At 49.8% G+C, this 27,697-nt stretch overlaps 1 protein-coding gene across 2 annotated transcripts in view; it reads left to right on the forward strand.

The window, feature by feature from the left end:
• GDPD5 (glycerophosphodiester phosphodiesterase domain containing 5) overlaps positions 1–27,697 on the forward strand; it is a 111,717-nt gene that overhangs the window by 81,505 nt on the left and 2,515 nt on the right. Inside the window, exons 3-15 of one of the 2 annotated variants that reach the window (XM_027744670.2) lie at positions 250–353; positions 3,330–3,423; positions 3,999–4,058; positions 6,424–6,522; positions 7,895–7,988; positions 11,250–11,395; positions 17,330–17,412; positions 20,564–20,714; positions 21,131–21,349; positions 21,991–22,148; positions 23,862–24,009; positions 24,383–24,465; positions 26,359–26,373. In XM_027744670.2, the coding sequence (XP_027600471.1) occupies positions 250–353; positions 3,330–3,423; positions 3,999–4,058; positions 6,424–6,522; positions 7,895–7,988; positions 11,250–11,395; positions 17,330–17,412; positions 20,564–20,714; positions 21,131–21,349; positions 21,991–22,148; positions 23,862–24,009; positions 24,383–24,465; positions 26,359–26,373 (1,454 nt within the window). The remainder of the gene's footprint in view (positions 1–249; positions 354–3,329; positions 3,424–3,998; positions 4,059–6,423; positions 6,523–7,894; positions 7,989–11,249; positions 11,396–17,329; positions 17,413–20,563; positions 20,715–21,130; positions 21,350–21,990; positions 22,149–23,861; positions 24,010–24,382; positions 24,466–26,358; positions 26,374–27,697) is intronic. The other variant, XM_039378203.1, reaches the window with a different exon arrangement.

Raw genomic sequence — 27,697 nt, forward strand, 5'->3', positions numbered from 1 at the left:
AATGCTCCCTCACGCCCTGGCAGCTGGAGAAATGCTCTTTATTTCCATAAACCTACGGAAAGGACCCCTCTGCTCAGAGCTGGGAACAGGGCTGTGTATCCCACCTCCCCCAGGGAACAAAGGTCTGAAATAGCCCTTGGAAATGTGTGTTCCCTCCATCCAATCTCAACAGCTTCTGGATGGGCTGTGGGACAGGATGGGGCACTGAAATGGGATCCTCTTAATGCTTACTCCTCTTTCCATCCGCAGTGGGAGCGCCTCTGGTTCCTCATCCTCACCTCATCCTTCTTCCTCACCCTGGTCTGGTTTTACTTCTGGTGGGAAGTTCACAATGACTACAATGAAATCAACTGGTGAGTGGGGTTTTCCTGAAGAGGTTTATGCCTTCATCTGCCTTTCAGAGCTGTTGGATGCATTTGGATCTTTCAGACGGGCTTGTTAATGATAATAAAGGGAAAGCAAGGTGGGAAGTGAGGCTGAAGAAGAACTGCTTCTGCCTGGTCCATGTATGGATGTGATGTGTCCTCACATCTCCACTGTGTGGCTGCAGCAGAGCTTGGGGTGGATGTGCTCCCTGGAGAACACGTGGAAACAAAGGTGGTGCTGTGGAATCACGTAGAAGCTTTTTGGTTGGTTTGGGGTTTTTTGTTTGGTTGGTTGGGTTTTTATTGGGTTTTTTTGTTTGTTTGTTCAGGTGTGTGTGGGTTTTGTTTGTTTGCTTTGTTTGTTTTGTGGGTTTTTTTGTTTTGTTTGGTGTTTTTGTTTTGTTTATTCCTATGGTTGGCTGGTTTTGGAAGTGGCTGAGCAATTTGACAGCACCTTCCCACAAAATACAAATGGCAGAAGTTCAGCCTGAAGCGCAGGGGTGTGCAAAATGTTGCAAAGCTGAAAGGAGCTGCAAAGGAGCTTTCCAGTGCTGGGGGGCTCAGGGTGTTGCCAGCTCCCTCCAGTGCTGGAACTTACTCTCCCTTTTACTGTCTGGGCAGCACCTTAAAACATTTTGGCAGCACCTTGGGCTGTCTTCTGACCAAACTGCTTTGACATCATCTGCTTATCAAACAGGATACCTAAGCTGTATTTTAAAGGCCTGTGGGTCCTTAGATCCCTTAAATAAATCCTGTGCTTTAGATGCTGGAGTTGGGAGGGAGTGACGTGAGGTGTGTCCTCCCAGGATGGGGGTTTTTCTCTCTCCTCCCACCCACACTGTGAGAGCTGAAACCATCACCACTGCTCTCGATTATTTATACCAGGAGCGTGATGAAAATGCTGTGTTTAAAGTGGTATTTTGGAACTCCCCCATCCTTCAGTTTGCACCTTCAGTGCAGGATGGGAGCGCTCCCAGTTCACCCCAGTGAAAAGCCAAAGCTGTTTCAGCTCCAAGTTGTGAAAAAGCTAAAAAAAAAGTCGTGCAGGAAGGAAGGAAAGCCCTGGGAATGCTGTGAACGGGCACTGCAGCTGCAGTCCTGCCAAGTTTGGGTTCCCAAGTGTTCCTGCAGGAGTGGGAGGAGATGTGCAGGTCTTCCCTGGACGTAACAGGCAACTGGGATTTAACAAAGTAGGAGCCCAGCATGTATTGCTTCAGGCTTTTAACATTTTTTTTTTCCTCGAGGCTGAATATCATCAGGTCCTTGTTAGTGAAAGCACTTTGGAATTACTTTTTTTTTAATTTATTACTTCAGGCATTTCCCCTCTTGGTGTCTCCACTTAATTGCATTAAACCTCAGCTCTCCAGTGTGTGGGTAAGGTCTGTACTGCCACAGAAAGCTTGACTCTGGCTCAGGAAGAGATGCTGCAATTTGGGAACCTGGCTGTGTTCCCTCTGGAGCAGGACTGTAAATGCAAGTCTGGGGAGGATACTTTTTTTCTTCCCTAGTTCTGGAGAAGGCTCATCTGGTTCATAAGTGCCATGGAAACAGCATTTTAAAGCAGTCATTTGCACATCAAGTGAAGAGTTGGAGCTATCAGAGGGCCACTTGAAGGGACATCAGAGCAAAAACTTAAATGGACTGAAACTGAGCTAAGGAGCCTTTGGTGGTGGCCTGAGCAAAGGCTTCAGAGGAGCCCTCTTTGCTTTCTTCCCTCTGTTTTGCCAACAGCCTGTCTGCATCCCTACAGATCCCTGCTTTTATGGCTCTTTGAATCCCTGAGCAGAACCTGGACGTGGGCCATGGTTGTTGAGCCTCAGGATTTGCTTTCCAGACTCTCCAAGGGAGCTCCTGGACAGAATTAGAATCACAGAGTTGGGAGGGACCCGCAGGGATCAGGGAGCCCTGTGCAGGACAGCCCCAAAAATCTCCCAGATGGGTGTTGTCCAGCTGGGGCAGGGGCTGGACCAGAGTTCCTGCCTGGTGGGCAGTGCTGGGTTCGAGTGGTGGGGGGAGGTCGAGGCTCTGACCTGCATTTGTGTAATGCAGCATTTCTGTCTGCTGTCACCTAAAATAAAAGACAACAGAAGAACCTGCCAGTTCATTGAATGAGCTGATGAGGAGGGCTGAGGAAGGCTGGTGGGACCATTCAACCTGAGCTCCACTGCTGCACCATCCACCCCACAACCTTCTTGTCCTTGTTGTGCCAAAGGCTTTGCATGGAGATAACCTGAACCCTAAGCCAGGTCAATTTGGGGGAGGTTTTTTTTTTTTCTCTCTAATAATCCACTGGAAAAAGTTTTAAGGCAGGTGGGATTTGAAGCTGCAGGCAGGTTCTGGGATGTGTCTGCCTCTGTCCTTGTGTGGTGGGGCCTGGGTGCCCTTCATTTCTGCCCAGGGAAGGGATCTGCCCAGGTCTGCCTTGTGTCTTGCTGTGGCTTTGCTGTAATACACTTTAATGACTCTCTAATCCAACTCCAGGATGGTTTTGCTGGGAAGTACATTGCTATTTGAATGCAGATTTGACACTTGAGACCCCAAAGCAGAAGGGGCAGTGCTGCTGCCCTGAATAATGGTCTGCCCTGCCTGGTGCTCCCGTTCAGAGAGCTTTTGCTGCCCACTGGCTTCATGAAGGTGCTGAGGAGATGTGGGATTTTGGTAGGGAATGTTTTTCAGAAAACTCAAGTTCTGGTCTTGGACGATTCTTTTTTTTTTTCCAAAGCAAAGTGGTTGCTGAGTTTGAGATAATTGTCCAATTCCTCTTTACAGAGTTAATTTCCCGTGAGGAATCAAAGCACAAACACTGGGGTTTGTTTCGGAGCGACTTGTGCTTTTTACTGCCTCTCTCTCATCTGGAGAGAGAGAGAATGGAAAGCCCTGTTTTTTAGAGTCTTATCTAATCCTGGTGAAGCTGTTCCGGTGCTGAATCCCTTCTTAATCTGCACTTCACACATTCTCTTCCAGGTTTTTATACAACCGAATGGGATACTGGAGTGACTGGTCCATTCCAATCCTTGTCACAACTGCTGCTGGCTTCACCTACATCACAGTGTTACTGGTGAGTAAAAAAATGCCAATTCTTAGAGGTTTGTGTGTTTGCTTTCAAAAGGGCATGAACTTCTCAGTCCACCTATGACTGGAACGATTTCCCTTTCAGAAGTGATTTCTCTCTCAGCCTCTTTTTCTTAGCCTTAAGTTGCCTAAAATAAGTGGAAAGTGAAACATTCACGGGCTTTGACCTCAGATGAGCAAAGGTACCTTGATACCCATGGTGCAGTTGGCCTGAGGAGGAATATAGCTTGTTTCCCTTGGTGTATGGCCCAGTTTCCACTTTGGTGTATCTGCCAGGCACAAGTCCAAGTTGTTCCCCCTCATCCTGAGGTGTTGGGACCTTCAAGGTGGTGTCCATGGACCAGACTCTCAACTCCCTGCACCTTGGAGGTCAAAGTCTCTCCCTCCACATCCTTGGCTTTGGAGAGGATGTGGCATCTGCTGGACCATCCCCACTCCAGCCCAGCTGGCTGCCCTGGATTTTTTGGTTGTCCTTCCTGGATGGTGACGTGTTCCTGCACGTTCAAACACTCAGAGGTTGAGAGATGTGCCTCTGCCTGACTCTTGGTTTCTCCCCCCCAGATCCTGGCACTATGTCACATAGCTGTGGGACAGCAGATGAACCTGCACTGGCTGCACAAGGTGAGTGGCTCTTCCCAGCTCCAGAGGGAGCAGGATCCCAAGTGTGTGACACTCACTTGGCACCGTGTCTGTGGTGAACGTGCCCTCATCTCAGAGCACCCAGCACAGTGCCCAGGAGGGGCCTGGGGACAAGGAATGTGCTGAAATGCTTTGGGGTCCCTGCTGGCAGAGGGACCTCCTGTGGAGATGGAGAAACAACCTGACTTCAGTCTCAGCTCAGCCTGAACCTCCCTGGGGCTCCTTCCTGTGCTGAGCCCAGCCCTGAATGGGGCTGAGCAGATGTGAAGCTGTACAGGATCCACTTGGAGGAACTGGCTGGAAAAAACCTCGGGAGAAGGTGCAGGTGTTGAAAGTGGGGGTGTGCAACGTGTAGGTTGGGCTTTGTGGGACCTGAGTTGACCCTGGTTTGTGGGTAAAGCAGTCTGAAAAACAGTGCTGTGAAATGTCAGGGAAGATGCAGATCTGGGGTGTGGAGCACAGAAGGGGAGAGGAAGGGGATGGAGGGACAGGCAGTGCCAAAGGAAATGGGTTGGCAGGATTTCATTGTAATTGCTAATTGGTAATGAAGGGCCCTGTCCCAGATCTGCTGATCCACAGCTCCTCCTCAAACTGCTCCTTCTGCTCGTGACAACGTCCTGCAGGATCAGAGGCCTCCCAGCACAGGGCGAGCAAACCCCTGCCAACCCTCCCTTTTTTTTTTTTTCTGTAGGAATTATGGAAATTCTGCTTCCTCTGGAGAAGGGGATGCAATGAGAGAGGGGGCAGGGACTGTCTGGCTGCTGCTGCAAAATAAACTGTCGGTTCTGGAGTCAAACATATGTTTCTTCATCAGGGGAAATGGCATTTTTCAGACACGCTCCAGGTGGCTGGTGGGTTTAGATGAGTAAGTCCAGAAGAGGAAGGTGTTGGTGGAGATCAGTTAGTTCTACCCTGTAGGACCCCACCCTTCCTTCCTTTCTTCCAAAGAAGCCCATCTTTCATCTCAGCTCAGATGTGTTGCTCCATCCCTTCCCTTCCCCACGCCTCCCTCAGCTTTCTGAGGAGGTGGAGATACAACACTGGAATAAGTTAATATTTTTCTCTGCAACTCTACTGAACTATCTTCAGATATAGATTGGAGGGAGTGGGAAAGGCTCTTTCCAGCTTTCTCCTGCAGTTCCCTGGAAAGAGCTGAGCATTGTAAGCCAAGTTGAAGATGGATGGGGGAGAGTAAGAAGCAGTGAGTGGGAGCTGAGGGGAGGAGAGAAGGTGTCCTGACACCTCTGTGCCACAGGTGGTTTGAGTGCAGCCTCTTGCCTCAGGGCTCCTCTTCATCCCGGGGCAGCTGGATCCCTTGGCCTCTCGTGGTGCCCCATGTGGTTTGTTCCTGTTCCCTGGAAGCTCAGGGTGAGGCACTGCTGCCCTGGGGGCACCTCTCGTTCTGTTGGGCATCTGGGTGAGGAGCAGCAGGTGGAACTGAGCCTAAAGTCCAAAGAGCAATCCTGTCTGTAGGTACAGAAGTGATTTCTGTAAGCACTGGGAATGTGGGGGTTTATTTGCTTGTCTGAGGGGTTAAGTGAACCTGAAATGGGTGTAGAGGTGTCCTGTGCATCCAGGATGACCAATCCACTTCTGCCTGAGTGTCCAGACAGATTTCAGGTCTGACAGCACATGAGGCTGATCCATAGAGCATCCTCCTCCTCCTCTGAACCTGCAGATGTGCAGGACAGCAGAGACTGAGGTACCAGACAAGGGGCGGGAAATGCTGAATTATTTTTTAGACAGACAGCCCGGATTTTGGGTCTTTACAGCTGCAGTCATTTCTGTGGCACTTTCTGATGGGCTGAACTTTTTACCTTCAAAATGCAGATTGTGGTGTTACTTTGACTGCTTTGCCCAGTGCTTCCACACACTGGGGATGGATTGGGTCTCTGCCATCTCAGTTCAGCCACTGGCTCATCCAGAGTCCCTTCTCGAGCTGCAATATCTGTTATAACTGCTCCGCCACAATGACTTGGATGCTGTTGCAGCAGGGCCAGGAGAGTCTGGGATCACCTCCTGAAGTTCCTGGCAGAACCCAACCTCTGTTTAAGCTGGTTTCAATCCAGCTTGTTGGCAAAGCAAATCACTTGATCTTCCCTTAGCTTTGTGTGAGGAGAACAAGAGCTCACCCGTGAGATGTGCCCTCCTGGGACTGTTCAGCCCAGTGTCCTGTGGTGGAAAAGGGGAGGTTGTGCTGGCACAGCACACAAGCCCAGCTTCTTTCCCTGTGGATCTTAATGCCTTTTATTACCTGCAAAAGTTTCCTCTCTCTCCATTTGCCAACCTGTGAATTTTTTATGACAGCACGGGCTCCAGGCTGCGAACACTCTCTGATTTGTTGCAGATTGGCCTGGTGACAACCTTGATAACCACGGTGGTGACCATGTCATCCATAGCCCAGCTCTGGGACGACGAGTGGGACATGGTCTTCATTTCACTGCAGGTGAGGAGACTGCCAGGGTGCTTCTCTGGGTGGGAAAAGGCCCCAGTGCACCTGAATGCCAGGGATTTGGTGGCTTCCCTATAGCGTGAAACTTGGCCTTGATGTTTGTCGCTCCCAGATTTTGGCAGCACAAAACTTGCAGCCAAACTCCCGTGGAGTTTGCAATGCCACTAAATCACTGTGTCTCCATCTCCTGGGCTCTTTCCTTTCAACTCAGTCCAGGACTTGGCTGCAGCTTGAGGTGGAAAATCCTGGGGCTGATGTGACTCAGAGTCTCTGGAGGGAGAGGACAATTTGCAGTTCCTCCTCGAGGCTCTGAATGTTGGTGTCCAGTCCTGGAGCATCCTGCTCTTCCCAGGACTATGGCAGGAGTACTCTGGGGTTATTTCCACATTGCACATGTTTGGTTTTGTTTTGTTTTGGGTTTTTTTTTTAGATATATATAAATATAAATTTAACTTCTGTGCTCTGGTGCTGTTTTAAGAAAGACTTTTGTGGGATCCTGCAGGGCTATAGAAATATTAGTGGAAAATACTTACAAACTGGTAATTTCTTGATAGACCTGCTCTCTGTTCCGTAGTTTCATCTCCCTTAAAAAGGACTCCAGAAATATTTTGCCCATGAACGGCTAAAAAAGATTTTACTGGTAATCACTGCTGTATATTTGGGAGTATGCAAATATATGCAAATAATGAGGGTGGAAATGGCATTCACACAAGTGACTAACATTTCTCAGAAGTGCTTCATTTTATTGGGGTTTTTTTTAAGATTTAGGCAGCAGAGTTGGAGGGCAGAAGCATGACTCAGATGAGACATCTCCAACTTTGTGTCATGGTGATGCACAGTCCGGTGTGTTCAGAGAATTAGAGCAGAGTCTGGGTTGGAGGGACCTTAAACCTCATCCAGTCCCACCCCCTGCCATGGGCAGGGACACCTTCCACTAGCCCATGTTACTCCAAGCCTTGGACACTTCCAGGGATGGGGCAGCCACAGCTTCTCTGGGCAACCTGTGCCAGGGCCTCCCCACCCTCACAGCCAGGAATTCCTTCCTAATATCCCATCTAACCCTGCCCTCTGGCAGTGGGAAGCCATTCCCCCTTGTCTGTCTTATTACCTGAGCTATTCCCCCAAAGTGGGCTTCGAGTCTTCCTTCTCTCCCTTCACAGTGACCTAAATGCCAAAGGCAGTGGCAGAGTTTGGAAGAAGCCACGGCCAAGGCAGCTGCAGGAACCCGAAGGTGCAGAATCCAGCTGGGAAAGCAGTGCTCTGACCTCCCACGGAACCTGCAAGGCCAATGAATTTTCCAAGTGCTGGGGGGTGGTTTCAATCATGTTTTAAGCCTGTTTTTCTCTCGTGTTGTTGTGCCCTGCAGGCCACAGCCCCTTTCCTGCACATAGGAGCCCTGGCAGCAGTCACGGCGCTGTCCTGGTTGGTGGCGGGGCAGTTTGCACGGACAGAGAAAGCCAGTGAGTACCTCCCGTGGCCTTGGGGGGTCAGGGGCTGCTCAGGGGCTCTTGGGCCACTGGGTCCTCTTGTTGGCAACCAGCTGGCAGTGCTGGTTCCTTCCCAGGGTTCAGTCTCCATCCCAGGGGCGGGGGGTGGATGCACCCAGACCCCGAGACTCGATTTGTGCACGCCGGGGCTGGAGCTGAAAAGGTGATTTTCAATGATGGAATGAGTAAAAGCATGCAGATTTCCATCAGTCTGCTTTAGGAAACATATATGCAGCTCGTGTGAGATGTTCTTCTCTGTAGCTCAGAAGTCTCTCCCTCCCTCTGCCTCTTTGGCTCTTGTTCACCTGGGTTCCCAGAAAGCCTTCATGGATTTGTTGGGTGTGGTGCAGCAGCACCCAAAGGGCTCAGCAGGGATCTGGTCCCCCGATCACAAACTCATTAAGGTTGGAAAAGCCCTCAAAAGATCGAGTCCAACCATCCCCCAGCACTGCCAAGGCCACACTGACCCACGTCCCCAAGTGCCACATCCACAGGGCTGTTAAACCCCTCCAGGGATGTGGATCCCCCCACTGCCCTGGGCAGCTGTGCCAGGGCTGGACAACCCTTTCGGGGAAGAAATCTTCCCTAATATCCAACCTAAACTTCCCCTGGATGTTTGGGGGGCTGAGGGTTCTGCTTTAAATCCATATGGAGACGTGATCAGAGGTCTCAGGGAGCAGAGTGGTGAAGGACATGCTGGGCCAAGCTGTTCCTCCAGGTTTTCCTGTGAAATGATTTGATCCTTCTGTGCCCTCAGAAGTGTTTTGCTCCAGGGCAGCCAGGGATGTTCTCAGACCTTGGTGCCAGCTCCAGAAAAATATTGGTTTAATTGGTGTTTAAACTGGAGTAAAACACAAGCCCTGGAAGGATTTGGCAGCGCTTGCAAAAGACTTCCAAGAAGTGGGAGTTGAGAATGAGGAAATGTCTGAAGATGGAAAGATTTTGCTACCCAGAGAGCCCTTCCGGGAGAGAACTGTGCCTTAATTTATAAATGTGCCAGTAAGGCTGTACTTGGTGGTTCTTCACTGTGTCCCAGCATGTCGTGAGGGTGCCAATTGAGGAGGGTTAGTGGTTCTGCCTGGAGCAGAAAGGAGGAATTCCTTTTTCTTTTTCTCTTTTTCTCTGCTGCCTTCCCTGAAAATGGCTTTTGATTATTTTTTTATTTTCCAGCATTTTTAATCTTTGCCTCCTTCATTCTTTATTTTTTCTTGTTTCTCTTTTTTCTCATTTCTCATTTCCTTCTTTTTTTCCTCATTTCTTTTTCTCGTTTCTTTTTTCTCTTTCTTTTTTTTTTATTGTTTCTCTTTTTCTTGTTTCTCTTTTGTTTCTCTTATCTTGTTTCTGTTTTCTTGTCTCTTTCCTTTTTCTTGTCTCTTTGTTTCTCTTTTTTCTTGTTTCTCTTTTTATTCTTTTTTCTTGTTTCTCATTTTGTTTCTTTTTCTTGTTTCTCTTTTTGTTTCTCTTTTTTTTCTTCTTTCTCTTTTTGCTTCTCTTTTCCCTTGTTTCTCTTTTTATTCCTTGTTTCTCTTTTTCCTCTTTTTTCTTTTCTTTTTTTCTCATTTCTTTCTCGTTTCTTTTTTCTCTGTCTTTCATTTCTTTCTTTTTTCTTTTTTCTCTCTCTTCCATGTCTTTCTTTTTTCTTTTTTCTCTCTCTTTCATTTCTTTTTTTTTTCTTTTTTCTCTTTCTCTTTCATTTCTTTCTTTTTTCTTTTTTCTCTTTCTCTTTCATTTCTTTCTTTTTTCTTCCTCTTGTTTCTCTTCTTTCTTGTTTCTCTTCTTTTAGAAGCCAGGAAGCTGTTTTCCTTCTCTCTTTCTGCTCCTGGGTTCTTTTGTTTGTTTGTTTGTTTTTAAGAAAAAACACTCCTATCTCCTGATCTTAAAGTTATTTCAGAGTCATTTTACTTGAAAGGGGACTTACCTGGACGAGGAACCTTCTCCATCTTGCACCCATTGCACCCCATTTGTTTTAAAGAGGGGGTTTTTATTTATTTATTTTGGAGGTCATCCCTTGAGTCCCAAAGCCTTTGCAAAATAAATAATAATAAAAAATAAAAAATGAAGTATTCTGCTGTAACTTGTGTGGTTTCAGGTGACTCCAGATAGCTCAGGAGTTCAGAGGTGCCTGCTGTCCTTTATAAGGAATAAAGTCTGTTGGGCACGAGGGGTGTTTCTGTTGCACTGTCAGCACCTTCCAGAGATTCCCAGAGAGCCTGGGCTTCGTGGGAGTCGCTGGTGGAGTGGGAGGCAGGACTGCTCAGCTCCAAGTGCTGCAGCTCCATCACAACCCAAGGGTTTATTTAGACATCTCCAGCCTAATCAGGAAAACATCAGTGCAGATGAGCTCAGCTCTCCTGCAGTGCCCGAGCTGGGTGCTGCTGGTGAGCCAGCAGCACAAGAACAATGATGTTAAATCCTGTTAAATGCTCAGCATGGTGCCACGGCCTGTCCTGAGCTCTGTGTGAGTGGCCACCTGCGTCTGCTGCCAGGCAGGGCAGAATCTGGTGCTGGCCCACCCAAAGGGTGGAAAATCAGCCACGTTTTGGGCTGCTCTGCTGGGCTTTGAATAACCGACTGCACATTTTGCTTGCCCGATACAAAACGAAGTGAAAACCTCCTTCAGGACTTGATTTAGAATCATAGAATCAGCTGGGTTGGAAGGGACCTCCGAGATCATCAGGTCCAACCCTTGATCCAACCCTGCTGTGGTTCCCAGCCCATGGCACTGATGCCACATCCAGTCTCATCTTAAAAACCTCCAGGGATGGAGAATCCACCACTTCCCTGGGCAGCCCATTCTAATGGCTGATCACCCTCTCTATAAAGAAATTATTCCTAATATCCAACCTAAACCTCCTCTGGCACAGCTTAAGACCGAGCCCTCTTGTCTTGCTGATGGTTGCCTGGGAAAAGAGACCAACCCCCACCTGGCTCCCCCCTCCTGTCAGGGAGTTGCAGAGAGTGATGAGGTCTCCCCTGAGCCTCCTCTTCTCCAGGCTGAACAGCCCCAGCTCCCTCAGCCTCTCCTCACAGCACTTGTGCTCCAGTCCCTTCCCCAGCCTTGTTGCTCTTCTCTGGACCTGCTCCAGCCCCTCCATGTCCTTCCTGAGCTGAGGGGCCCAGAACTGGACACAGCACTCCAGGGGTGGCCTCACCAGCGCTGAGTACAGGATTTATTTATTTTTTTTAAATGAAATATGTTTTTCTCACGGGCTGTCTCCCTCTCTGCCCTCCCAGCCTCCCAGATGCTGATGTTCACTGCGTACCTCGCCGTTGTCGTTGCACTTTACCTCGTCCCCCTCACCATCTCCTCCCCTTGCATCATGGAGAAGAAGGCCCTGGCACCAAAGCCAGCCATCATCGGGCACCGTGGAGCACCCATGGTGAGTAGCCCCCCATGGTTCCACCCCTCTGCCCGTGGGGAGGCTCTGATTCCAGGGAGCAGGCACACCAGCTGGGAGTCTGAGCGCCCTCCTGACAGGAATTCCCGTGGGAATGAAGCTGGACATGAACCACCCCCCAGATGTTTGAGGTGCCTCACAAACACCAGGGCAATCCTTGCCTCGCTCAGGCTGGTTTGGGCATTGTTTTGGCTACTGCTTTTCGTAGAACCAGAGGATATCAACCTCAAAGATCATCCAGTCCCAAACCCCCCTGCCATGGCCTGGACACCTCCCACTAGAGCAGGTTGGTTAAGGCTGTGTCCAGCCTGGCTTCCAACACCACCAGGGATGGGGCAGCCCCAGCCCCCCTGGGCAGCCTGTGCCAGGGCCTCATCACCCTCACAGGAAAATATTCTCTTCCTAATATCTAACCTAAATATTTCTTTTTGCTGGATTTTGCTCTCCAGGCTTGGCCCACGAGCTGGAGCAGTAGAAGCTTCTGGTAATTATTATTTTAGAGCTTGGGGCTCGGTGTCCATGTCCTTTGCAGGACCTCAGCAGCAGTGGTTGTACTCAGCTCACAGCAAAATGCCCTCCAGGATGTGGCAGTCTGCAAAAAACAACGCTGTTCTGAGCCTGCACTGCTCTTGCATTGCAGATCAGCGTGAGAATGGGGGAGGTGGTGAAACATTCTGCCTCTGGGTAGACCTTGAAAGCATAATCACACAGTCCTTTCTTCTCCAAGGCTTCTGGACCTGTCCAGGCAGAAGGTAGAGCAGGTTGGCTTGGGCCGAGTCATGGAATGGTTTGGGTTGGAAGGGTCATCCAGTCCAGAGCTGTCCTAGGGTGGCACATCTCTAGTTTGGGGGCTTCTGCCCCCAGGTCTGTGGAGTGGTCACATGCCCATCTCTCTGTGCTGGCTGATTGACTTCAAAGATTGCGGTGGAGGCACTGGCCTTGGGAATGAATTGGATTTTTTTAAGGCATCCAGCTAACATTTTTGTGGCATTCAGAGCAGAAAGATCTGTATAGGCTGTTGGAAGCTGTTTTGCAGGCTGGAGTGTGCCTGAGCTCCTCTCCAAGCTCAGGGTTGTGCACTGGGAGTTTGCTGGGTGAGATAAACACCTGTCGTGACACAAGTATTTTATTTTAGTTCTCTTTATTCTTCGTGTTTTCTTTCTCTAAGCAGCCCCTTGAAGTGCCAGCTTCATTTGCATCACTCCTTTTAACTGCATTTCCCCTGTGGGTGGTGGGATGAAGTTCTGGGCATGAGAAATGCTTTTTCCTGTCCCGCTGAGTTTGCACCAACCACGAAAGCCAGAAGAAGCCAAGTGAGAACCTGGGCTCTGTGTGCTTTCTGCAAGGCAGGAAATCACAAACCCTGTGGGGAGATTCTCATCCTGTGGGGTTTCCAGACCCGTGTGCCCTCCACAGCCTTCTAAAGGAACTGGACAGCAAACAAATCCCTTCTGTCCTTGAGGTATTTACAAAAACCTTATCTGGAGCAGGAATCCCAGCTGAGCCTTGGTCCTTTGCTTCTTGCTCTTCCTTGCAGCCAGCAAACACTTGTTGCAGTAGGGAATAAACCCTTCTGGGAGGTTCTGGTTGTGTGTTAAAGGCTGATGAAGAGCAGCAGTGGAGCTGTGCCAGGGCACAGCAGGGCACATCCCTCCTCTTCCCATTCCATGACAGCCAGAGCTGGTTGGCTGTGAGCAGCAGGTGGTTTGCTCTGAATCCCAGGAGAATCAAGATCAGGGCCCAGCAAGCCTTGTTCCACCCCCCAGGCCACAGCCTGCATGTCCCATGAGGAGCTGGCAGCAGCTTTATCCAGCTGCTTTGCCTTTGCTGCACGTGGAGTGAGTGCCCTGGAACGGCTGAGGTGGGATGGGGAAGATGAGGACCAGAGTGGTCAAAATGTCCTTCTGTACTTCTGTCCGTGCCCAGCTTTTGACTGTGTCAGGTGTCACCTGGAGCTTGAAGAGCTGCAGTGCAAGCCCTCAGGTTGTCCTGCTTTGTTTTTTTGGAATTAAGAGTGGGGGGAGGAACCCCTGAGCTCATCTAAAGCTCAGGAGGAGCCTTGGCATTGGGCCTGTGGAGGAGGATCAGAGAATCCCAGAATCACTGAGGTTGGAAAAGCCCTTCAAGGTCACAGAGCCCACCCTGTGCCCGATGCCCACCTTGTCCCTCAGCCCAGAGCACTGAGTGCCACATCCAGTCATTGCTTGGACACCTCCAGGGATGGGGACTCCAAACCTCCCTGGGCAGCCCTTGCCAGTGTTTTTCTGCAAATAAATTCTTCCTGCTGTCCAACCTGACCCTCCCCTGGCACAACTTGAGGTGTGTCCTGTTGTCCTGTCCCTTGTTCCCTGGGAGCAGAGCTCGACCCCCCCCCAGCTCTCCCCTCCTGTGAGGGAGTTGCAGAGCCAGAAGGTCCCCTCTGAGCCTCCTTTTCTCCAGGCTGAGCCCCCCCAGCTCTTTTCTTTACATTAAAAAGGCATTTAGGCTGAAGAAAAACTGTTGGTTTCTCAGCTGGTTTGGGGGGCTTTGTTGCCTTGGTGGTTTTGAGGGCCTTTCTTTTGTTTTATCTTAGGTACTAAAACATTCTCACCATCTCTTTGGCGTGGCTTTGGGGTTTTTTTTTTGCTTTGGTTTGCTGTACAGCTTATGCACATATTAAAAATGAGGGCAGTTGAGCTGTGTGCTGCCCAGTCTGTGGCAGCAAACAATCCCAGTTGGCATCTCCTGCCAGGCCTGGAGAAAGGCTCGTGCTCACTGAGATAAATCCCTGTCAGCTCAGGGAGTCTTTCATTAAATCAGCCTTCAGCTTTTCTGGGTGTGCAGGACAGTAATGAGCTCTCATCTCCTGTATGGAGTTATTAAATCCCTAATGGCTTTTGCTTATGAGTTTATCCTGTTGTCTAAGGCAGTTTGGGGTTGGTTTTTTTTTTCTTCTCTCTGTTTGTTTTGTGCTTTTCCCCTTCCTTTCAGTCCAGTTGAGCTATTTTCTGAAAAGTTGGATCACAAAATCCCAGAATGGCTTGGGTTGGAAGGCACCTTTAAGACCCTCTAGTTCCAACCCTCCAGGGTTAGTTATGGATGTTCTCTAAAATATGAATCCTTGGGGATTAAACATACATTTTATTTTATGTTTTAGACAGAATTGTTAGTAAACTGGGCCACTAATGCTGAAACAAGTGTACTGGCAGATCCCACACTAAGCCCCATACAGGAAACTTTCAAAGGGCATCATTTTACACCAAAAAAACCCCCCAATTTTTTAGGTGTTACCGTAACCATGCCTTGTGGGTTTTTGTCCAGTTCCAGATTAATATTGGAAAGGAGAGATAAGAGAGAGAAAATAAAAATAATAATTAAAAAAAAGCTCAGATTTCCAAAAGGACAAGAAAATATCCTTAAAACATGTTGATGAAACAAAAAATGTGATCCTTTAGTGCAGCTCAGTGCACAATCAGAGAATTCCAGGATGGTTTGGGTTGGGAGGGACCTTAAAGACCATCACATTGCACCCCCTGCCAGGGGCAGGGGCACCTTCACTAGACCAGCCAGAGGTGCTGCTGTTAGTTTGGAACAAAATATTCTGTCCAAGCTCCTTCCTAAACCTCCCCAACGTACAAATGATGTCATGATTTTTTTTTTTTTAAAGTCCTGGCTAATTAGTGGAAAAATACAACGTGGTGATGTCCAGAGCAAGGTTATGCTGCTCTAACTAACACGGTTTCATAATCTTCCTTAAGGAGGGTTCAGAGCTCTTGACTCTGTTTGAATGCATTTGCAATGGATTTGGGAGCACAAAAATAGTCCAAATGAGTTCATTCCCGGGTAATTTTGTAGGAATGACTTGCTGTGTCTCTGCAGCAGGGAGGAAAGAATAGCAGCCTGATTGTAAGGGGGGTGAGCCTTTCAAACCAAGCACAGAGAGGAGGAGCAGCTCCTCCAAACCCTGTCTGGCTTTCAGGGATGTAGGATTGTACAGGAGAGGGGATTTGGGCTGAAATCATTGCTTTGTGTCCCAAGTTCCTTTAAGAAGTTGGCTGACTCCATTGCTGCAAACATGGATTTAGGATGTAGACATAATGTGCCTGAATAGATATTGTATATGAATATTGTTTCAAGGGGGAAGCCCCTAAGAACCCTGGAGGGAGACAGAAACACAAGCAGAAAGATTGTACATTTATTTAGTTACTGCAGTTTTCCTGGGAAACCATTTTTTTTAAAAAAATCACACTAATTTCAGTAGTTTAATTCCTGTAACAGCAACTGTCCCACTTGGACGCATCTCTGCCTTAAATATGCTGAATTTGGGGATTCAGCTCCCTCTTTTTTGGAGGAATAGAGACAGGCTGGGATGATGGGAATACCTGTATCTCAGATTCTCCCTTCTCACAAAAACCCTCCCATTGCAGGGGTTATAAAGTCCTGGTACAGGGGAATCTGCCTCCAGAGTGGGGCCAGGGGAACCTCTGGGAATAGTTGGATTTTAGGGGACAAGGTTAAATCTGCTTTCCTGGCATTCTGGTTGATCTTCACTGGCTTCTGCCCTTGCTGTGAGTGGCTCGTTCAGTTCCTTGCAGTGGAAGGGCTGCAGTGAGGTCTCCTGGGGGCCCCTTTAGGCACTGGAAGATTCTCTGGGATCTCCCCAGAGCTGGACACCCCCCGGCTCTGCCAGCCTGGCTCCGCAGGAGGGGTGTTTGTGGGGCTGTGGGTGCAGCTGATGCTTGAGGTGGTGTCACATCTTGAGCTGGGGCTCGTGTTGCACGTGGCCGGCTGGCTTTCTCTGGCTCAGCTCTCTCTCCTTTGAGGACTCCTCGCTGTGTTTCCCCCTCGAAAAGCCGGCATTGAGCATCGTGCTGGAGAGAGAGGATCACCTTGTGGGGTTAGCCTGCGGGAACCTGAGCCGCTGGGGCAGGGGAACCCGAGGTGCTGAGAGCAGCCCAAGGAGACAGGAGCGAGTCTGGATGGCATCTCCGGGGCTTTCTTTGCGCGGCTGCTGCTCTCTGCTGACGGCTCTGGGCATCGGGCACGTGGAAAAAAACCTCCCTCAGCTCGACCTTGGGCGACCCAGCGCTGGGCTGGGAACAGGGGGGTGCCTCTGTCTTCGCCTAAACAAGCCTGGCTTTGACTGGGAGCTTTTTTTAGGAAGATAACGTGCCCCCGTGTTGCCTTTGTTGAACAAACATCCCAGTGAACCGGTCCTGGTGTGCGGCTGGAGCCAGAGGAATGCAGTGAGGTAGCAGGGCTGGGAGAAGGTGGTTGCTGACATTTGGTCTGATTGTTTTACCCCCGAGGGTGTAAAGTGATCAGCTTGTAAGGAAACAAATGGCACCTTAGATGCTTGAGCGGGTTTTTATCCGTATTTATTTTTGTGTGCACCTTGCTCACGTGGTGCAATTAGGCCTTTGCTCTTAATTGTTCATCTTTCCAACCCCTGAGTGGGCCTTGAAAATCATGGGTTGTGAAAGCTTTTATCTTGATGCAAACTTGGTCCTGTCCATAGGGATAAATTTTCTAGGCTTAAAGCTGCTTTTTAATTATTGTTAAAATTCACTCTGACATTTATTATTAGAGAAACCATCTGATTTTTAGTCTAATAGATGACTTTATTGAATGACTAGATGTAGAAATAAAATGCCTGGTACCCAATGTGTGGTCTAGTTGTTCTTCCTGGTGTGGGTAACACCCTGCTTTATGGTCTATAAATATGCATTTCTTTCTATAATGGCATTTGAAACACTTGCTTGCATAGAAAAGTAGGAGAATGAAGAACTCTGAAGGTGTAACCTGCAAAACAAGATTGTTTTGGCTCCCTGATATCTCCAAACCTGCCTCCCAGCATCCTTGCTGATGTTACTGTGTGAACTTTCCACCACATACCACTGACCTCTCGTTGCTTTTGGAATATTTTTTTCCCCGCAGCTGGCACCAGAAAACACTCTGATGTCCTTCCAGAAGGCAGTGGAGCAGAAGGTGTTTGGAGTCCAAGCTGATGTTGTACTGAGGTAAGTCAGGGGGCTGGTCAGTCTGAGACTCTCTGGGCACGGTCCAAACCCCTGGTGGGTCTTTCCTGTCTGGTGGTTTCTGCTTTTTCCCATTGGAAAGGGCTGTGGTGAACACATCCAGTAACTCCTGCGTGTCTCCCACATCCAATAACTCCTGAGTGTCTCCCACATCCAGTAACTCCTGAGTGTCTCCCACATCCAGTAACTCCTGAGTGTCTCCCACATCCAATAACTCCTGCATTGTCTCCCACATCCAATAACTCCTGCATTGTCTCCCACATCCAATGACTCCCGCGTGTCTCCCACATCCAATAACTCCTGTGTGTCTCCCACATCCAGTAACGCCTGAGTGTCTCCCACATCCAATAACTCCTGTGTGTCTCCCACATCCAGTAACTCCTGAGTGTCTCCCACATCCAGTAACGCCTGAGTGTCTCCCACATCCAATAACTCCTGTGTGTCTCCCACATCCAATAACTCCTGTGTGTCTCCCACATCCAATAACTCCTGCATTGTCTCCCACATGCAATAACTCCTGCCTGTCTCCATTTGTAATGCACAGATGCTCCTAATGGTTTCCCTCAGATGGTGGCGAAAGGTGAATTTGTCCAGTTGGGGGAACCTGGATCCCTCTGTCACAAAACTAATCTCCATTTGCAGGGAGGCTGGAGTTTATCTTTATTTTATCACAGTGAGATACAGCACCTGCTTTCTAACCTGGCTCTTGGTGATCCCTCACTTTGTCTCAGTTCGTTATAAATGCAAGGAAGGCTCAAAGCAGATGTTTTATTTTTTCCCTGACTTGCTTTGGAGGTTTATGTTGATGGAAAGGTGTTTTTGCCTGGTGGGGGGAATTTTAATTGTTAATTACTTTCTTTTTACCTTGCATAATTTTTTTGAGAGAAAATTATTTGAAAACCAAAGGACTTTCTTCCCACCAGGGAGTGGAAGGTCACTGTGGAAGGATGAAGTCTGAATTGGGATGTGTGTTATACAAGTCTTGTTCTTTCCAAAATTAGTTCAGTAACTGCTGGGAAGGGACAAGTACTCGAGTGCCCAGCTCACAGATGAGCACTTGGCTCGTGTGGCTGAACCAGTCACTTCCATTAACACTGGCCAAGGAGAAAGGTGGACTTTGGGGAGGAGGAGAGCTGGAAAAGCTCCAAGAGCTCTCCACACTGCCTCTCCTCAGCCATCCCAGAGGAGCACTCCAAGCACCCTTTACTTGAACAATGCTCTTGATGGCCCAATTACCTGAGCCCTCTCTGGGAGCACAAGTGCCTTTAGGAAAAGAGGATTCCATTGAGTTTCAGACTGAAGAAGTGATGGCAATGCAGCTGGCAGCACTTCTGGGAGGGGGTCGTGGCACCACACCCACTGCTGTCCTTACCCCTCTGAAAGATGCTCCTTGTGCCTGTGGCTGGATGGGTCCCCCCGGCAAGGGAGATCCCTCCTGGAGTGTCTCCGTGCCCTCGTAGGCACATATCAGCCGTGGGTGGGCAGCTTGGACATACCCTCAGACCCATTCCACCCTGCTCCCTGCCTGTCACACCTCCCAGAGCAGTGGCCCTGGTTACAAAGCCAGCTTTGCTCCAGGCAGCGGGAGCACGGCATCACTGCTGTTCCTATCTCTCTCTCTCCTCCCCCCTCCCACAGCTCTTCTTCTAAAGCTCCAGGTCCTGTCTCTGAATTATTGTTTCAAACCTGTGCCTGCCAATACCTTGTGGTTAACCTTGAGTGGTGCTGAGTGACTCCATGGTGGGGAGGGTTGGAAAGGAGGGAGCAAATGTTAATTGCCCCATAGGTTTCCACACTGTGGGAACAGCTTAGTGGTGTCTGATGAGATGTTAACACTCCAGCTCCTGTGACCCTTAAACACCCCACACTCTTCACTTGTTTAGCATATTTTCTTTTTTTTTCTTTTTTTTTTTTTTAACTGTATTTATTAAAATCCCTCCTGACTGCAGGAGCATGGTGTGCTGAGCGTGGGGTTGCTGTGTCAGCGTGTTGCTGTGGGCTGGGGGGAGTGTTGGCCCAGCACATTGCTGGAAACAGCAAATAAAGATATCAGTGACCTCTGTGATAAGGGACTTCTGCAGGCACTGGTAAAGCTGAGGCAACATTTGCTCCATCATCTAAAACTGGGTTTCATTTTCCCTAGAGCTCTTGGGGCTGAGTGCTTTGGGTCGTCTCCTAATTCAAATGGGATTTGTATTTTCATCCCACCCCTTTTCCAAGCCTTATCTGAGTCTCCTGTTCTGAAGGTGGGCTCTTTGCTTTGGAAAATGTCACTGTTATCAGGCTGGCTGTGTCCTGATTTCTGAGGGCAGACAACTGTCCCTCTGCCCCTGATAGAAACCATTCCTGCCCTGCGTGGGGTCACCACTGACCTGGGCACTGAAAACTGGGTGGAGGAAAGTCTAAAGCATTTTTTGTGTTTCCCAGAACCTTTGTTCTGTAATATCCAGGTGACTTTAAAAACCCAGGGCGTACATTTGGCTGTTTAATTTCATCTGAGAGTTGGGGTTTCTTCAACATGCATGAACTTAACAACTCACGTGGGTGTGGCTGTTTCCTGAAACCAGTTTTCAATTGGAAAAGGCAGTTTCAGAGCATTTTTGGTAGTTTGGAATCTTTGCATCTTGCTGAAAGCCTTGATGTTCACATCCAGTCTGAGAGCCTTTGAAAATCTCACTCATTATCTGCTCTGAACAGTTTGAGGATAGTTTGTGTGTGTTTGTCTGTGCGTCCAGGAAAACCTTGGATGTTTCAGGGAGCTGCAGGTGCTGAGAAAGCTTTGGTTTATGTGAGCATTCAGGGTGGGAGTTCCTGTCCAAACTGCCTGAGTTTGACAGTCTGGAAATCTTTGAGGGGATAGTGGGGAGGTGGGATGGAGGGATGGGTGAGGGATGGACAGAGTTGTGTTGTGTACGAATGGCTGCCGACATCCAGCAGGTATCTAAGAGATGTTTTCCTCAGGGTGCACCTCGGCTGCTCTTGAGGATGCTGGGGGGTGTTGAGCTGGTTGAGACCTTCGCAGTGGTTTTGATGTGAAGCTGTGAGGGAGGCTGGAGTGGGAAGGGGCATTTCTCTCCTGCTGTGAGCGTGGCTGTGCACCTCCTCTTGTAACAGGGCCCCTCTGCCTTTGCAGCCACGATGGAGTTCCGTTCCTGATGCATGACAGGACACTCAGGAGAACCACAAACGTGGAGGAGGTGTTCCCAGAGCGGGCCTACGAGCACTCCTCCATGTTCAACTGGACTGACCTGGAAAAGCTCAACGCTGGGGAGTGGTTCCTTCAGGTGTGTACCACGGAGCCATGGCCATGGTGTGACAGCTCGTGCCTAAGTCCTCTTGGAGGTGGAAAGGTGGAGATGACACATCTCCTTGGTGGTGTGGGCTGAAGTGCAGCGAGACCAAGTGTCCATGAACCACATGTAGTTTGTCTGTACTAAACTTGGTCTAAAAGACATGTTGTCTTTCTGTGCCACCTGGAAGAAGGGGCCTTAATGCCTGGTTGACACCAGAAAGAACTTCAAGACCCCCAGGAGGGTGAAGGTGATTATAAAGAGGGCAGAAAAGAAAGCGTGTTATAAGCTGTTCCTTTCTCTTGAATTTCCTTTTGGACACAATCATCTTCACAGAGAAAAAGTAAGGAATTCAGCCTGGGGGAGTCTGGACTTTGTGGCAGTGATACTGGGATGTGCTTTGCTTTCAGAATGATCCTTTCTGGACAGTGGGGTCTCTCTCAAGGTCTGACTACTTGGAAGCTGCCAACCAGTCAGTCTGCAAGCTGCAGGACATGCTGGAGGTGATCAAGGACAACACATCACTCATGCTGAACTTCCAGGACCTGCCATCAGCTCACCCCTACTACAGCACTTACATCAACATCACCCTGGAAACCATCCTGGCATCTGGAATTCGGCAACAGGCTGTGAGTTCTGGGGGGTTGGTGATGTTTCCAAAACTGCCTTCCTTGTGATTTCCCTGAGTCCTTGAGTGTCTCCATTTGGGCATCAATCCTTGAGGGATTCACTTTGGACAGCTGATTGGAAGTGCCACCCTGTGCTAGGATGTCATGCTGGGGAGGACTGGGATGGGCCTCTGAAAGCCTCCCAGAGTGGTGGCTGATGCGGCAGTGAGGGGGCTTGACAGCACCTCGGGGTGTGCTAATGGTAGTGTGGCCAAGAGATGGAGGGATGTGATAATTCCCAGCAATCACAGCATCCCAGACTGGTTTGGGTTGGAAGGGACCTTAAAGATTATGTTGTCCCACCTCCTGCCATGGGCAGGGACACCTTCCACTAGCCCAGGTTGCTCCAAGCCCTGTCTAACCTGGCCTTGGACACTTCCAGGGATCCAGGGGCAGCCACAGCTTCTCTGGGCAACCTGTGCCAGGGCCTGCCCACCCTCCCAGGGCAGAATTCCTTCCCAATATCCCACCTATCCAACCATCTAGAGGTGTGGGAGGCTGTGTTTCCCAGACAATTAGTGTGGCAGACGAGGCAGGCCCTCGCGTCCCAGCCTTGGGGACCCCTCGGCCACAGCCTGTGCTCTGTCCTGCTCCCTTGCCAGGTGATGTGGCTGCCGGACACGGAGAGGCAGCTGGTCAGGCAGGTGGCCCCGGGGTTCCAGCAGACCTCCGGCCTCAAGCTGGACATGGAGCGCCTGAGGGAGAAGGGCATCGTGAAGCTCAACCTGCGCTACACCAAGGTGACGAGCGAGGATGTCAGGTACAGCCCTGCTGGCACGCTGCCCACCTGTGTCCCCGTGCCCCGAGTGCGTCCTTTCCTCGTCATCCCAGGCTGTCCTGTCTGCCCAGAGGTTTCCTTCCAGATGGTCTTGCTCTCGAAAGCTCCAGCTGTGCAAGCTTTTCCCTACCCGTGATGCAGAACCCAGCCAGGCTGTTCCTGGGGGTGCCCAGCTGCCTGTGACAGCCTCTACATGCTAATTCAGTATGTGCTGGTCCTCTTGGAAATACAGATGTATGAATTGGCTGATTGTTATTACACTCTCAGCTCTGGGAGGAAGTGGAGGCTGTTCGCTCCGAGTGCTGTTCCGTCCTCATTAGCAACTGCCCTTTGCTTCCACTCGCCTGCTCCAGAGTTGCTCCCACAGAATTTGGTTAGTCCAAAAGCTGGAAACACTTTCAGAAATGTGTCTCTGCAGAGAATTCACCCATTTCCTTCCTGTCCTGTATCAGCTCTTCAAGCCGATCAGCTCATCTCTTCAATGAGATGGGCACAGGGTGGGCTCCTCTGCTGTATTTGCACCATGCGGTGTGTTGGCTCCAGTTTTGTCCCCTTTCTCAGGGAGGGCAGATTGTTTCTAGTAGGGCTTTTCTGTTTTTTGAAGCTTAAATGCTTGAAAACTAAACAATAATATCTCCAAAGGAGCTGCCTTGCTGTATGTTTGAGCTGGAAATAGGGAAGAGCTGAGCCAGTGGCTGTTTGAGAGCATGGCCCTATTTAACATAATCCATGGTGTCCTTCCTTGGCTGCTAGCTTTACCTGTGGGATAATTCCTGCCTGGTTTTCCCCCTGTGTATTTGCTGTATCCCATGGAGGGAACCCTATGCCAGTCTCCCATCAATCCCCCCTGAGCTGTCTCCCAAATCAGACCCTGAGTGCTTCCTGAACCCTGAAGACCTTGTGGTGCCCTGTCAAACATTGCTGCAGTCCTGGTTTAACAAAGTGCTCTCAATCCCCCCCAGAATCAGCACCTTGGACGTCACATTGCTGTGACAACCACCTCTGCCCTTGAGCATCCCTCTGGAGCAGCTTTGAGATGTGTCCACATCCTGTCCCGAGCCCTTCCACTTCCAAGTGCTTTGCCAGTATTAAATTGCAGGGATTAATCTGTGCTGCCAGGGTGAGGGGGATTAGTGATGCTTCTTCTTCACAGATAAGGAAACAGAGCAATTATGCAAATCTGGGGCCCAGGGAGTCACTGCCAGTGCCTGGTTTGCTGCTGGCAGCTCCTGGACCCCCAGCTTGCAGCTGTAGCTTCTTGGAAAATGCCCTCGGGAAACTGGAAGCTGTGACTGCCACTGTCCCCAAAACAAGGGAGTGGAAGTTGTAGGAATTGATGGTGGAGGCAGGTCTGTCAGTGTTTAATTAAGCAAATTGCCTGTGAATTGTTAGAGGCCTCTGAGCCAGATGCTGATTTTGCATCAACCTGGCGAGGTGGTTGTCACAAGTACACTCCATGTCCCTCATTCATGGGGAAGCTTTTGGGCTGGGTCAGACAGCAGCCAAGAGGGCAAGAAAGCTCTGGAGTTCAAACCTTTGGGCTGCAGGGCCCTTGGGTTGCTTAGGAAGTGTTAAAAAAACCATTTCCTGCAATTCCAAGCGACTTGGGTGGGGATGGCAGGGGCTCTGCTCTGGGAGCTGAGGCTCTGAGGTTTGGGGAGGGTCCTGCATGTGCCCCTGTGTGTCTCCTGGCAGGGACTACGCCATGGCCAACCTGAGTGTGAACCTGTACACGGTGAACGAGCCCTGGCTGTTCTCCATCCTCTGGTGTGCCGGGGTCCCCTCGGTCACCTCCGACAGCTCCCACGTCCTCCGCAAGGTGCCTTTCCCCATCTGGCTCATGGTAAGGCTGGGAAGGGGCCCCTGGAAGGGAGGGAATGCAGTGGAGAGGTGTTGCCCACCATATGTCCAGTGGGGTTTTCCAGGAGGGTTTGGTTGGGTTTAAGGTGCTGTTTTGGAGCCCACAGAGCTCAGAGCCAATGTCAGCACATGAAAGGAGGGAGGGTTTAACACTGTTCCCGTTGGGAGTTCTTCCTGATAACATCATTCTGGATGACAGCCTGGCCTTGGGAAGGTCATAAACGCTGTGATTTACACCCCACCCCTGCAGCTCCGTGCTTTTCTTGCTCCTTGGTGGTGACTTCAGCCACGTGTGGTCTCTCTGTGGTTGCACAAACCAGAAGGTTTAAGGTCTGCTTCTGTTTCTTGTCTTGCAGCCTCCAGACGAGTACCATCTAATCTGGATCACGTCTGATCTCATTTCATTTATCATAATTGTAGGAGTTTTTATATTCCAGAAGTAAGTAGCCTTGTTACAGCTCATCTCTCGTGCATTTGTGACGTGTGTTTTTGTCCAGAGCCTGGGGTGGAGATGGGAGAGAGGCTCTGCTCCTCAAAGCTTGGACTGTGATAGCAGGGAAAGGTTTATTTAAAAATCCATGTGAAGATCCAAGCAATAATTCTGCTCCCAAGATGTTGATACAGAACTGGAGGCAGTTGCTGCTACCTTTTAAAAAGCACGAGAGATCTCAAAATAGCAGCAATAGATGCCTTGCTTTGCTCTTAAACACATGTGGAAGAGAAACTGTAAATGCTTTAGGGAAATGGATGTTGAGAAAGACATAACAATACTTCAAAGGAAAAAGAATAGGGGGGTTTTGAGATTCCACCATGAGAGTCTTCAAAAAGAACACGTTATATTTTTCTTAAATCAGTTTGTTCTTGTTTGGAGGAAGAAGAAATAGAAATATTACAGAATCACAGAATGGTTTGGGTTGGAAAATCACCTAGTTCCAAGTTCCCTGAGTAGGGAGTTATTATGGGAGACATTATGATAGAGCAGATCAAATCAGCTGCTTAGTTCAATGCACAAAGAAAGTCCATTTTGCAAAGGAAAGAGAGAGCAAGCATTTGATGAGGGTGTGGCAGAACCTTTCCTCCAGAAGGGCGCTGGGACTGTGATGTCTGGAAGTGTCCTCCACTCCCTCAAATCCATCAGATGGCTTTATGGGGATGTCCCTGATCTTTAGACCTTATATTTCTCTGCTGGATGCCCAAATGCCCAAAAGAGTCTGGAAGCAGGGACTGACCTCTCTGAAGAGCACAATTTGAAGGCCAAGTTGATATTTGTGCTCTTTGGCCTCATCTCCCAGAGTCAGTTTTAGAAGGTTTTCCTGATTCAGAACCAGGAGGCCAAAGGTGGAGGAATTCAACTGATTCAACCTGCTGGGTGGGAACTAGAGGTCCCAGAGCAGAGTGAGGTGATGCTTGGAGAGGGAGAAGTCACAACTATGTGGACTTTGCCATAGCTGGACTCCTCTGCACAGATGGAAGCTCTTCCAGCTTGGAAGAGGTTTGATGTAGTAGGGGAAGAGCAAACAGGGTAAGGAAGGAAAGCATTATTGCATTATTCTCTTCCACCCTCTGTGTGATACAGGTGGGAAGAGCTGGAAATGCCACCAGCTCTCCCAGGATCCATCCCCCTGGAGCAGTGAGCTCTGGACCTGACACAGGAAGGCAGTTTCTCAGGGAGGTCTGGCCCTGTGGGGTTCATCACAGCGGGGCCAAGTGTCTTCTTTTGGCTCTCTCCCTTGAGACAACTCAACCCTAAGTCAGTAGAAGGAAGAAAGAGAGACTATTACCAGAAGCTGGACTTGCTCTTCCAAGAGCCTTGTGCAGGACAGACCCATTTCCCTGATGCTCCAGTTTCTCCACCACGTGAAAGAGTTTGTAGCAGGGCTGAGGATAAATCAAAACCGAATCACAGCAGAATTGCAGCTCCGGGAAATGGGGCTTGGCATTTGGCCTTCAGGGTCATGGTTGGTTCTGTGTGGGGTTTTTCATTGGTCTGGTTTGGTTTTGTTGGTTTTTTTTGCTCCCAAGTCCCTTTCTGGGGCAAACCAGAGCTGCTCCCTTGCTACAGGGACGAGGGGGTGGGTGGGAGCAGAGCCACCGCTTCGATGTGCTCGTCCTGTGTCCTCCGCATGGCTTCTCTCCTCCATAGGGTAGGGATTGCTCCTGCTCTTCTGCTCCGGTGACAGGACTGTGGCAGCCTCTCCAGAGGGGGAATACCAACTGGGATGACTTCTAACTAACCTTTTTTTGCCTCTTTGCCTTGTTTATTTTCTTACTGCTCTGACTGTTGTGCACGTTCCTCCTCTTTCTCTCTCTGCTGCATTCTGGCATCTCACAGCTATCACATGATCAGGTAATTCTGATGCTTTCCTCCTCTTTCTCTTTTTCATTCAACCTTCCTTTCTCTCTTTCTTTCTCCCTCTCTGCTATGGCTTCACTGCAGATGGACAGGGTAGGATGCAGCTTTTCCCGATGCTTTCAAACATCTGGCTTTGTGGGGGGACCAGGAGGGGTCAAACACTGGGCAGTCCACAGCCACCACCACCACAGGCATCTGATGCTCAAGCCAGAGAATGTTTTGAAGGCAGTCTGACCTTCTGTGGCAATGGTCTTAAGTCACTGCCTTTTAAAACAGCCCTGTTCTGAGGCCCTGTGGCACGTTGTAACTGGGAAATTCCCAGTGGATGTAATGCTCTCTCCCAGGCAAAATAGCCCCTTCCTTCTTGTATTTGCCAGAGGTTTTTGAGACCAACCTCTTCTAAATTGTTCGATTCTCAAGAAAATCATGTAACCTGTTCAGTGATACACAGTAGCACTCCTCTGGCCCTGGGAATGATTTAGAAGGGCTGAGAGCTGGAAAGGTTTGGCTGCACTCAGAGCTTGGGACCTTCCAGGAGTCTCGTCCCAGTTACACTGCTGTGGAACTGAAAAGGCAGTGTGAAAACAGAGAGCATTGCCCTTGGGAAGGGAATGAGCCTGAGATGCTGGATTTGAAGTGCCATCACTTGGGAACCCAGCTTTCTCCTTTCCCTCCCGAGTCGTTGTCGCTGTCCTGCAGTAAAGCCTTCGCCGTGTCCCTCCTCGGACCAAACTCTCCCGTGTTCCCACCTCCCTTCCTCCTGCTGTGTGCCCTGGGGTTGGATTCCCGAGGACTTGGTTGCTCCCTGTCTGTGCTTATCAGCCCCCCTCCCTGTGCCCACCCACAGCCTCAGGGTTGGCCACCAGCAAGCAGTGCCTGGCCCTTGGGGTGTGGCATGTCCCCAGAACAGGGCCTGGCTGCAGGGAGCTGGGTGTTCTCCCCTTCTCCAGCTCCCCTTCCCTCCTTAGCTCATGGATAAGGAGAAGGCAGGCATGGAGGAGCTGGGCAGGCTTTAGGATGGGACCTTGGTTGTGGCTGGCTTGGCTCTGTGCTCGCTCCATCTTCTCACCTCAGCACCGGGGACCTGCCTGCCCCTCTCCCACCCTTGTCCCTGCCATTTTAGCATCTCCCCTCCCACCCAGGGCTCCGGCTGTGGCCCTAACACGGTGTGTGCTGTCTCTGTGTTGTTGTCCCAGTATTTTTTAGTCTGTTCCCACCCCGTGTCCGTCTGGTCTGCTCTGCCGCCAACCTCCCAGAACAGGACCTTCCTGCTGCCTCTCTGGCCCTTTTGCACGCTGCTGTCCCAAACCTGGCCGAG

Source organism: Pipra filicauda, unplaced genomic scaffold (assembly GCF_003945595.2).
Source record: "Pipra filicauda isolate LSUMZ 115617 unplaced genomic scaffold, ASM394559v2 scaffold131_size2509542_pilon, whole genome shotgun sequence".
NCBI lineage: Eukaryota > Metazoa > Chordata > Aves > Passeriformes > Pipridae > Pipra > Pipra filicauda.